At 39.3% G+C, this 12128-nt stretch overlaps 1 protein-coding gene across 3 annotated transcripts; it reads left to right on the top strand.

The window, feature by feature from the left end:
- The first annotated feature begins 762 nt into the window (after nucleotides 1-762).
- On the top strand, nucleotides 763-11948 carry LOC113673102 (uncharacterized). Of its 3 annotated transcripts, none has more exons than XM_089183769.1 (17): nucleotides 763-1069; nucleotides 1824-1898; nucleotides 2936-3077; nucleotides 3405-3634; nucleotides 4395-4511; nucleotides 5313-5426; nucleotides 5980-6093; nucleotides 6921-7034; nucleotides 7206-7319; nucleotides 8132-8248; nucleotides 8338-8451; nucleotides 8661-8774; nucleotides 9138-9251; nucleotides 9470-9589; nucleotides 10193-10306; nucleotides 10758-11173; nucleotides 11602-11948. In XM_089183769.1, exons 2-17 carry the CDS (start codon nucleotides 1838-1840, stop codon nucleotides 11761-11763), a joined length of 2277 nt encoding a protein of 758 aa, XP_089039895.1. In that variant the 5' UTR covers nucleotides 763-1069; nucleotides 1824-1837; the 3' UTR covers nucleotides 11764-11948. The 3 variants fall into 3 exon arrangements, with proteins under 3 accessions (XP_089039895.1, XP_027045260.2, XP_089039896.1); XM_027189459.2 differs by having other exon boundaries at nucleotides 898-1069; nucleotides 1829-1898; XM_089183770.1 differs by lacking the exon at nucleotides 4395-4511 and having other exon boundaries at nucleotides 921-1069; nucleotides 1829-1898.
- The last annotated feature ends 180 nt before the right edge of the window (nucleotides 11949-12128 follow it).

The raw sequence follows: 12128 nt of genomic DNA, 5'->3' as shown, positions 1-12128 counted from the left end.
TTGCGTGACAAGATCAGACAATACGCGTGGCACCAATGCAGGCTATTTTTGCTTACAATTACTTAGACAACAGAGGAGATAGACACAATAGAACACAAAATACCTGTGAGTGAATTTATTTCAGACAAATTATACGGTTTTTTCTCTCTCTTAGGCTAAAACATTGCGATTTTTCGTTCCTTTAAAGGTTAATGCTCTTCAGTGTTTAACACAAATGAAAACATCATTTACGCAGTGTCCCACTTCAACCCTCTCAGTCGAAAATATAACTCTTACATGCTTAGCATGCCTATAATTTTTACAATGTCGGAAACTCATGGTAGATGTCTTCCAACAACTCTCTTTCTGAAATGCGCCATAACTTAGCAACGTGATCATGTGACTTGCGTCATAGCAAGAATTTGTAAAGCTCGTAGTTTCAGAGAGAAAATCGGTTTCCAAGTGACAACACTTTCAGATAGATCATATTGTTAAGTTTTTTTTGTTTGTTTTGTTTTTGTTGTTACTTCCGATTTCTAGTTTAGAATGAAAGAAGAAGGAATGCTCAATTAATAGGCCCTAAAAAAAGCAAAAAAGCATAAGGATTTATTGCAAAGACTTAGGTTCGAGTTACTTGATACGCTGAAAACAGTGTTTAATTAAAAAACAAATAAGGCGCCGAAGGAGGAAACAATTCAATTTTGAATTGTTTTAGAATTCACATTTGGTTGAGATCATGAAATTAAAAACGGGACATTCGAACTTTTGTTTGTACTTGAAAGAAAAGTGGAGAACATTTATGTAGAAACGAGAGACGAAAATTATGCAAGGAGAATGTAGAAGCGATCCATAAGCTAAACGAAAGTAGTTTATTTGCTTGCTTCCTTTGAAACTGAGCTGGGATTAATTTAGGAATCCGACAACTGTTTACATTTCTTACTGAAGACGTCCGATTTCTTGACTTTGGGAAAAATATCTAAAAGAAAAACTTCACAACTGGTTATGTGGCAAGCAAACAGAAACAAAGTTTTACTCTTCGACTGATCTGCTTCTTCATATGGCTCCAGTTTTCCGCCGACGCGGAAATAGGGTAAGATGTTTAATACTTAAAATCAACATTGATTTGCGATCCCTATCGAAAAAATCTGAGTCACTCAAAAACTAAAATTTTTCTCGGTCAAAGCAGGCTACCTATGGATCACATAACATCTTCGTTGCTTTTTTTAATATATATATATTGTGGCAACACAGGTAATATTACACTACTTACAATGCTACTAACAGTACCAACCAGCACCAGTTATCTTGATTAAAATTACAAACTGGCTTACAACCGCTCATTGTTTAGACAAATTATTGAGCCATTGTAGCAAATGGCTTTAAAATTCAGAAATCAACTGGGAACTAAGCGAGAGCCCAGTTATCAGTTTACTTCTTGGTTAGGATTGTTTTGAGATGAGCAACATTGAGCATCATAGTTCGGGTCTGTTATCCAACCGCAGTTGATAAAAGAAGGGTGCCCCATTTACACCAGCAAAATATGTTTGGTTAAACCAGGTTTAAATGAGTAAAAATCAATCATAGAAAACTGAAATACTAGATTTTCCATAGGGCTCAAGTAATCACGAACTTTTACTGATTTTCGTTGTGCTAAATTTGAAGTCAACAAAGATCAATTAAAACCTCACAGAAAAAAACCATTTCAAACCGTGTTTTACAAAACAGCTTAAATTAAAACTTGTTTTAGCTTGGGTGTTAGTAAATGATTTACAGGTGTTCGAGTAGATTTTTCTCTCGCCAAGAGTTCTTTTAATAACCAAGTTTTGTTTTAATTTGTTATTAAGTACAGATAATAAGGATGACACTCAGAGGTATCTTCATGCTTGGCGTTCTTTGCCGACTTACAAATGTTGCCGCAGGTAAGTGAAGCTTAATGTTAAACGTATTAATCAGTTCTAAAAAAAGGTTCCACAATGATACGTATAGAAACCCGGTGTGGCATTATGCACAGTTCAATTTGGTTTTATCAACTGAGTTGATAATGTGAATTTGCCACCCGCGTAAAATGATTCTAAAGCTGATGTTTGGAACGTTATTAGTCACTTGCTCGAAAGAAGGCTGATAACGCTCGTAACATCAGTTTTCAACATCTTAACGACGGTCAATTTACATTATCAACTCAGTTGGTAAAAACGAAATTATCTTGTATTACAGCCAACGACGCTGCATTACAGTTTCTTTAGAACCGAACTTACTCACTTTGTTCATTATGCACAGTGTCTGATTGGCTCAGTCCAGAAGAGGGCAAGTTAGTCTTATTAACTGAGTTCAGTTGATGACATTAATTGGCCACGGTAAAGAGTTTAAAAACCGACGGTTTGAGCGTTAGCCCCTCGTCAGAGCAATTAGTCTAAAAGTATCTAAGAAACGAATATAAGAGATCCTCGCACCTATAAACACTACTGAACTAGTAGTTGAAATAAGACCTGGAAAAAATTCAGGCCCGTACGGGATTTGAACCCACGACCTCTGCGATACCGGTGCATGGTCATGGTTCAAATCCCGTACGGGCCTGAATTTTTTTCAGGTCTTATTCCAACTACTAGTTCAGTAGTGTTTATAGCTGCAATGATCTCTTATATTCGTTTCTTCACCGCAGTACACATATACGATTTTCATATATCTACAATCATTAAGTCTCGAAGACTTGCACTGCCCTCTCAACCAATGAGAAGTAAACTAAAAAACTGCGAAACTAAACCTCGTCGTACTCAGTCACTCGCTGTTTCCTGCGCTTCAGGTACTTTTCTAGTTTATCAAGACTAGGTCCTTGTGAAATTGAGCTTTGTCCTGACTAACTAACATCGTTCTTTGATAGGTTGTGTTGCACATTTATCATTGTTAAATCACTGTTCATGTAATTTTGTAACGTCAGTCTTGCTTGTTCCTCAACAAGGTGCTGCATCGCCTCACGTCAGTTGCAACCGGACGTACAAGAAGCTTGGCTGCTTTAAAGCAAACTCCAAACCATTAGACACCCTATTGATAACTGACCGAGGCAAAGTGGATTGGGAAAACTGGGAAGCTTACGTTCACAGGTAAAATGATTACATGTCACGCCTTCGACTTATAGTTCACACTCATTTGCTCTAAGGTTGGGTGTAAATTTTGCGAAATCTCTGTCTTGTAGAGGAATGTTTTCCTAGAACTAAGTACGTCGATTGATTGTCGATTGATTGTCGATTTATTGTCGATTGGGTTTTGAATTCATGCATTTGGTTGCATACGAAAATGCTATGCAGTGACTTGTCTTAGAGGTAGTAAAAATAGAAGGGGAGGTGGGTGGGTCAACAGATATTTTTCGCTTCAACTCGTCCCCAAAAGTGTAGCAGCTATTAATCTTCGTTTTCTTTAATGCACTGTAGCCTGGCCTGCCGTTGTACCGAGGCAACACGAAAGAGAGGCTTTACACACTTTGGGCTGCAGAACTTTGGAGAATGTTGGAGTGGATCTGATGCAGATAAACGGTACAAGCGTGATGGCGAATCAGACCAATGTGTAATGATTTTTCAACAACCGTTTTCACTGTGTGATAACCTGGACGACCCTAGGGAGTGTGCGGGATACCCGAATGTAAACTATGTCTATCGAATTGGTGAGTAAGATTCTCTTTGCTTTTCTTCAATATGGAACCTTCACGCTGACGGGAACTCCCAGGGATTGAGTACCCCTAGGAAAACCAATCACACTACGAATCTCACCAGGGATATTAAAAGAAAAAAAAAAATGGCTCCGCGACCTAAACAACTGAAGTTTGAGTTCCAGAAAAGAAGTATTCCTGTGATAAAGGTCTCTCGCAAGTGAGTGACATTTGTCTTTCAGGAAATACATAAACTGACTTTCATTAGGTTTTCGAGCAGTTTCAAGTTATTGAAAATGATCCGGAATCGAATTAGTTTTGCTTTACTCTGTTTTTGTGTCAGTAGTTGGTCCAAAAAAGCTCGTGCCACTCTCTCAACCAATCAGATGCAAAACTAAAACTAATCGCAACTTGGTCACCCGCGTTTCCCGTGCTTTAGGCAGTTTGCTTGGTTTGACTTTGACTTCTCCTTGGCTCTTAAGGGTATTTTCCTTTCTTCTGATTGGTTGTGGTGATAACTTTGGCTTTGGTTTTACGAGACTCAATCGAAAAACGCTTTGTGCTCAGTTCTTCGATCAATACATGTTCCACATTGTTGCAAGCCTTGTACAAGCCAAACACTGTTTCCCCTCATAATATTTTCTTGAAATTTCAAAACGGAATTACTTGTCTAAGTTGTAAAATTGCTGACATATTTTAAGGAAAAAATGGTCTCTTTCTTTACATTTGATTCTTTATCAAATTTACTTTCTTTATTTTGTATGTGTACACTCAGAAAACGACGATGAATGTTCGAAGAGTCCGTGCAAAAACGGTGCAACTTGTGTCAACACACCGAAAGGTTTCGACTGTAAATGCCCGCAAGGATTTAAGGGAGCTCTGTGCGATGAAGGTAGCAATAATCTGACAGTTATTAATCCTTGAAAACTCCGTGAAAATATATCTGTTTGGACAAAGTAGATTCTATTTCATCAATTTTTATCAGATATTCATGTTATTTATAATTAGTTAGACCATATTTCTGTAAGATTATATTGGTCAATATATTTTTCTCTTCCTTACCGTTCCAGATAAAACATGTTGTTTGGTTGTGTAATCTGGTCGTTCGGGTGAGAGTAGTAATGCAAAATGTTTGTGCCAAATTTTGTGATATTTAAATAAAACTTTGACCTGAAAAATTTAAGGGGAACACCCGAAAAAGTACAAAAAATGCACCTTCAGAAAATGCAATTTAAAATATTCGATATCATGAAAATGTCTTCAAACAAGTTTTTCACACCGAAGTCACTATTTTGACAAAATATGCAGAAATGAATGTTTAAAATCTTCTTTTGCTCTTCTTCCGCCTTTTTTATTTCCCACGGGTACACTTTTCCCACGGGTACACTTTTCCCACGGGTACACTGAAAGGTTCCATTCGTAAAAATCGTCAACTTCCTATGTGACAGGTGACTTTCTTGGTCAGTATTTTCCAGATTTTCAGAATGGTGGCAAGTGTCACAGACATCCTTGATGCCTTCAACTCTAACATTTGTTTGGTCTTTTCAGTCTCTATTATCGCTCAAGGGAGCTCAATACTAAAAAAATGCTCTCAATTCCGAGAGTACTCTTGAATTCTCTATTTCCAGCTTGAAATGAAGAAATGCACACTCCAAACATGGCTCACTAACTCTGTTTGACTTTATCGGTGTAGATATAGATGAGTGTTCAAACAGCCCGTGTAAAAACCAAGGCACGTGCGTGAACACGATTGGTGGATTCCGTTGTACGTGTCCACAAGGATTCAAAGGCGATCTCTGTGATAAAGGTACCTGATAGATACTACATGTATAAGACAAATGACTCGGATGTAAGGGTGCAACGGTGTTGGATTGAACAACCGATGCTCGAAAGTTAAAGGGCTCGTAAGTAAAATCTACGAAAGTTTCTTTCGGCTATGGTTTGATATATCGTGATCACGATTATCAGTGATTTATCTCTGGGACCACATGTTTACTTCAAATTTGTTCGGGACCCTCTTATTTTACTCTTCCCCAGTCCCTTACGGGGGAGGTGCACCTCAGGGGGCTTTACATGTAACTGTGTGCAAGGATTCGAAGGGAAACTATGCGAACGAGGTATCCTTTATCTTCTTTAAACTGTTTTTTTTTAACTCTCCTAAATTTGGACGATTATTGGCTTGTTGTGACGAAAGGTAATTAACAAACTGAGGTACGTTTTTGCACAGACGTTACACTCGTCTCGTACCAGACCTCGCACGCCCGAGAGTAGTTACCGGCATTCCGAACGTAGAGGCAGAGTCTACGGAGCAATGTAGTATGTCAAATGCTGCTGCTAATGGTGTTTCATTTTCTGTGTAGATGTGGATGAGTGTTTGAATAACCCGTGTAAAAACGAAGGGGCATGTGTCAATACGATTGGAGGATTCAGTTGTAAATGCCGACAAGGATATAAAGGGGCTCTCTGCGATGAAGGTACGTTTGTTGTTAAAACCGCACCTTGAACTTTTGTTGACAAATACGTGATTAATGGCGTTGAAGATGGCCTGAAATTTCCTTATTTTTGCTTTGCCTCGCGCTTAATCACCTGAGAAAAACCTTCTGTTAGATTTAACTCAACTTATTAAACTGAAAATAAAATAAATAAAATTGATCTGGCGCGACTCAATTTACCTTTCCTCCTCAGTGTCTTTCCGAAATTCCCAGAGGTTGTTCATGCAGAATGGGTTTCTAAGCCACCTGCGTCGCACATTTTCTTGACATCCGGTTTTTCTCAGCTGTTCTATGACTTCCGATTTTCCTTTTTCATTTCATATTCTATGAAGAGTTACTGTTTGTACCTAACTGAAGTAGAAACTGCTTGGCAATATATTAGTGATTTTTAGCGTCGTAGAGAACGGCCCTTCATTAGAATAAACATTTACAATCGTTTAACAAGGACGGCAAACACCACAGAGATGTAAAAAAAAACATCAACAACAACAGACAAAAAGAACTAAGTTTGGAGTTAAAGATGAAGAGACTAGACGCCGACTGCAAATGGAAAACTTGAAAAAATTCAGACTGTGTATCTTGAGTCAGACAATCCATACCTTACACCCTTTGACAACTGAGCTTATCAAGTGGAATTGTTCTATATTTCTGCGTCTCTAATGAAACTTTTAGCGTTGATTGAAATTATCTTATTGAGCAATCATCTATGTTGTATAGGGTCTGGTAAGCCCTCACTTTATGAGCCTCGTGTGGAATAATCTCGATACCAAATCTGTGCAAAACAGTTAGAAACACGTTTCTCCTTTTAGACATAGACGAATGTGCCAATTCTCCTTGTAAAAATGGCGGAAGTTGTAAGAACAACCCCGGGAGCTTTACTTGTACATGTCAACAGGGATTTGAAGGCAAACTTTGTGATCAAGGTATGATTTCCTTTTTCTTTATAATTTAAATTTATAAAAAAAATACTTTTTCATTTTAAAATTAACTCGCGAATGAGGTATAGTAAGAGAAAATCGGTGGAGCTTGTCATGACGGTGTGTACTTATTTCTACTGAGAATAATTCATTAATCTTATTGCATAATTGTTTCAGATGTGGACGAGTGCTCGAACAACCCGTGCAAGAACGGGGGGACTTGTATCAACTCGCTTGGAGGATTTAGCTGTAAATGTCAACAAGGATTTAAAGGGGCTCTGTGCAATGAAGGTATCAGATCAAAGTCAGTATTTCAGCAACTGCGCACTTACCCATCCTTTAACCCAACGACAGTCAACTGATAGCAAGGTAGGGTTAATGTTGGGTAAGGGGAGGGGTAGGTGCGCAGTTGTTCAGATCGTAGAATTGATCCAAGATATCCAATTAACCCTAATATCAAGCAAAACATGTTTTCTCATCTCCTAGCTTCAGAACCTCCCTAACATACCCGCCCTCTTTGATTTTAATCGAAAGACTAATGAAGAATTAGCGTTTACCTAAATGTGCCAAACCACGTCGACCCAGAATAAATGAATGCTTTCTGTCATATGATCTTTAACTCGCAGCTGTCCAAATTCGGTGTGCAAACCAGCCGCCATATTTGAATAGTTTATTCATTTCTAGTTTCGCAACTCGTACTATTGTTATTCAAAATTGCTCTTAGTCATAATCTTTTTTTTCATTCAGACGTAGACGAATAAGCCAGTTCTCTGGCGGAAAATGTACAGACACTACAGGGGGTTTTACGTGTTTTACAATTTATGCTATTACGGTTGTAGGTTGATTTGTGATCTTACCCACCCTGTTTCAGGTGTTTAGTTAATGAAACGAAGCGCGGTAGTAAACAGCGCGATTGTTTAGCGGCGGTGTAAAAGAAAAAAAGGGGGCTTGAGTCGCACGCTTAATCCCGACCCAAGCCCCCCTCGGTTTCGCTCTGCTGCTTCTATCGCATCGTTAACAACTTCGCTCCGTTTTGCCAATTGATCGCCTGGAACAGGCTACATCTTACCTTAAACTAACTTTCACGTTCTTTTCTATCACAGATATAAACGAGTGTGCGCTTAGTCAACCCTGTAAGAACGGAGGAACGTGCATAAATATCGTGGGTGGCTTTGAATGTAAATGCAAAAAGGGTTACACAGGGACAAATTGCGAGGAAGGTAATTTTAGCTTATAAATCACCTCTAAATTTTGCACCTAACTTTTCAATGTATCCCACCGAAAAGTGCCAGACAAATCGTTTGCTTAGTTCTAGATCCATGTCAGAGCAGCCCATGCCAACATGGAGGAAGCTGCGTAAGGAGAGGGCGTGGTTTTAAATGTAAATGTGTCGCAGGGTTCCTTGGTAAACTCTGTGAGAGAGGTAAGGACGTCTAAACAAGTTACTTATGATGATTATAAAAATTTTTGTCTTTAGTAAGCTGTAATTTCCTCATAAAATGCACACTTAGCATATTACTTAGGGGATTGGAGGAAACACAAATACAGCTGTCACTACCATGACAAAGCTTGCTAATATTAGACGGTGGTTTTAAACACTCCATTGGCGACTGTTCTATGTTTTTCCTGCAGATGAAGATGAATGTAGAAAGAACCCTTGTCGTAAAGGTTCCACGTGCGTTAATAACATAGGGAGCTTTCAGTGCTTGTGTCCCCCCGGAATGCAAGGGAAACTGTGTGAACAAGGTAACCGTGGTAACCATGTTCTACATCCTAATTGTACGCAGTACAGTATTAATTCTGATCTCTCTTTTTTTTAATCTAAGGTTGAACTGCACTTGCGACTATAGCCTGGCCCTCATTATTGGCGCTGTAGGACGCGGCGAGATTTGAGACGAGTCAGGGAGACTTTTGCGAGGGGTCTGGCAATAGTGCTAGACTCTTCACAGTACCCTCTCACCGGCTCGCGTAACTCATGACCTTACCTTATACTTTCCCGGGAGCAAAAGAAACACCCATGCCAAAGCGCTAATAATGATGGGCCTACTTGTAGGCTACTTCGATTAAAAACCTTAGGTCTCATTTCAAAGAAATATTACGTTTTTACAGACGTGAACGAGTGCCGGCAGCAGCTGTGTTTAAATGGAGCTACATGTGTTAATTCAATTGGTGGCTTTCACTGCAAATGTAAGAGTGGATTCAGCGGAAAGTTTTGTGAGAATGGTAGGTTAAACATATAAATATAGAATTTGCAACTTTAGACCATTTGAGTTGATTTTAAGGAATATTGCCTCTAGGAAATAAGACTTCGCTCCTTAATTTCTTGCGGACTGGTAAGATTTCGGGTATTTCCCCGTTCTCGATCGGTTGTATCTGCATTCATTGAGCGTGTGTTTAACTGTCACTTCACATAAAAATAAGGAGGTTTCTTTTTCCAACAGATGTGAACGAGTGCAAACTTGGCTTCGATCCCTGTAAAAATGGAGGGACCTGTGTCAACAAACACGATGGATTTCAGTGTCTGTGCCCACCTGGCATTACAGGAATGCTGTGTGATGTTGGTATGACAATCATTGTGTTTCTACCATGTACCTAAATTCGATCTCTAAGATCTTGCAAAGATTTTCTTTGATTTTTTGATGATATTGCGAAGATTTATGTTTTTTATTTTTTGAAATGAAGTATAACCACCAAGAAGCATCGTTGGTGAAGATACAGCTTGTCAGCAGGCCGTCATTATTAGTGCTAAACTCTGGGTAAACGTCTCCCCGACTCGTCTCAAATCTTCCCGCGGGTGGAGAAACGCGCGTCGTGCAGCACTAATAATGAGAGCTTACTCACTGGCTAACCATTGAGGACTGTGCAAGTACCTAGTACTTCCGAGCCCACAAAAGAAACGTGTAGCTGTATTCGAGCCAAGAAAATTAGCTAAAGCAGTATCATTGGGAAAAACCTGCGTAACAAATACAGAATGATTGCAAGGGTGCCCTGAACGTTTCCTCTCCCACCAGCGCGCAGCTCTCCCAAAAAGATTCAAAAGCCTGGAAAAGTCAAAAATAGGATATTCAACTGGTCATATTAGAGATTTCCACCGAGAGGTAACCTACTATAGCGATTAAAATCTCGAGCTCTTTTTTCTACTTAAACACAAATTTTCCTCACAGATGTAAACGAGTGCAAGCAACTTCTATGTAGAAACGGCGCTGCATGTAAGAACACGCTTGGGAGTTTCGAATGCAGATGTAAGAGTGGGTACAGTGGAAAGTTTTGCGAGAAAGGTTTGTTAATTTGAAATAGTTTGTTAACCTGATACGATCGAATTTGATCGCGCGACAAGAGTGTCGCCGTTAGGCGGAAGTTAGTGAAACGCGAGAGGCTTGGGTCGGATCACGTTCCCAAGCATCTCTTGTTCTTTCCCTCTTCCGCAGTTTAATATCGCGCTCCGTTTTACTAACTAAACGCCTGAAACAGGCGAAGGCCATGTAGGTTATCGAGAAAATTTATATTACTTCACACTGTAATTGGTCAAAGCAAATCACATACAAAATTTGAACCAATAGTTGGTCATCAGCGTTTTCTCGCGCTCGCTTTACTTTGAGTTCTCATTGGCTCTTTATGATGAGTTTTATCCTTCCTCTGATTGGCCGGTCTGAATTCTTAAATCTTAACTGAAAGACACTCAATGGCAATGCTTGCTAAAAGCATATTGTATTCTTTTCTGCTGACTAGGAACCTGCTCCAATCAGGGTCAGTATGACCTGGGTCTGATCATCGACGGCGGTAGAAGCGTTGGTAACTATGGTTTCGTTCAAACTAAGTGGTTTCTCCTACAACTAATTTCCCGGTTCTCTGTGAACTTACGCAGAACACACTTTGGAGTAATACTATACAATAACAAGCCCCGGTTAATCTGCGGATTTACAGATGCGACTTCTTACAACCCAGTCCTCCTCAAACTGAAGATCTTGGCTATGGAGTTCCCGAATGGAGATGTAAGAACTGACAAGGCACTGAAAATGGCGGGAGAAGAGTTGTTCAAAGCAGGGAAAGACAGACAAAACGTCCCTGATGTGCTACTCGTGATTGTCGAAGGGAAAACTGAACAAAACAGCGAGCCATATAAGGATGTTCTAATACCTCTTAAGGTTTGTGTAGTGTAAGAACAGACCAACCAAACAGCCGTAAGTCTTCCACATTTTTTCTTTCGATAGGCATTTTCATTTGCGCGTTTATTAGTTTTGTTACACCACATGAGCACTTTCTGGGAATTTTCAACTGACTATTGATATTAATCCGGGACTGCGTCGTTTTCTCTCATTTCGCTTGTGATTGGTCCATTCAACTTACTCCACTCTCTCACCCAATCAAATGCGACGCAACCGCGATTTGGGCACTCCTGTTTTCCCGCGCTTTCAGAAGTTTTGTTGTTCTTATGAGGAGTCTCCACGAGCTATATTCACTGCCTCCCTGTGATGTTCCTTTGTTTTGATTGGTTAACGTAATTACATTGGTTTTACGCAACCCAATCGATATACGCTCGACTAACAGCTAAATGACTGTGTTCTTATGTCAGGATCGTGGTGTGAATATCATAGCTGTTGGAATTGGAGATCAAATTAGCGTGGATGAGTTGAAAGAGATTGCCTTGGGAAAAAGTGACAACGTCATACACGTTCAAACAATCGGTGACCTTAAAGCTCAGGAACTCAAGGAGAAGATCCTGAAGATATGTTAGACAGAATATATCGCTACAACGAAAAGCAACTGACAATATATAAGAAACATTCTGTTTACAACGGGGAACATAGCATCTCACTATATGAAGAGATTTCACTTGTTTGATCCGTTTCTTCTTACGATAAACATAAACTACTTCTGTGATGGTTATAAACAAAAAATCAATAAAACGAACGGGAGGTAGCTTTTTAGTTTGCGTCATCGAACCCATAAAGCCTTGTAAGAAAAAACTAGAAAACGAAACATTCAAAGGGTCCACAGTCCATAGCTACATACAAATTTCATAGAAGGAAAAGATAAAAATGGTTTAATATCAAATAGCACACAGTTCGTGAATTGAAAAAGGGTTTTAAAACAATCCTT

The sequence above is a fragment of the Pocillopora damicornis genome, chromosome 10 (genome assembly GCF_964200805.1).
Source record: "Pocillopora damicornis chromosome 10, jaPocDami1.2, whole genome shotgun sequence".
In the NCBI taxonomy this organism is placed as follows: domain Eukaryota; kingdom Metazoa; phylum Cnidaria; class Anthozoa; order Scleractinia; family Pocilloporidae; genus Pocillopora; species Pocillopora damicornis.
The sequence above is the reverse complement of the archived record's forward strand: the minus strand, read 5'-3'. Positions and strand labels throughout refer to the sequence as shown.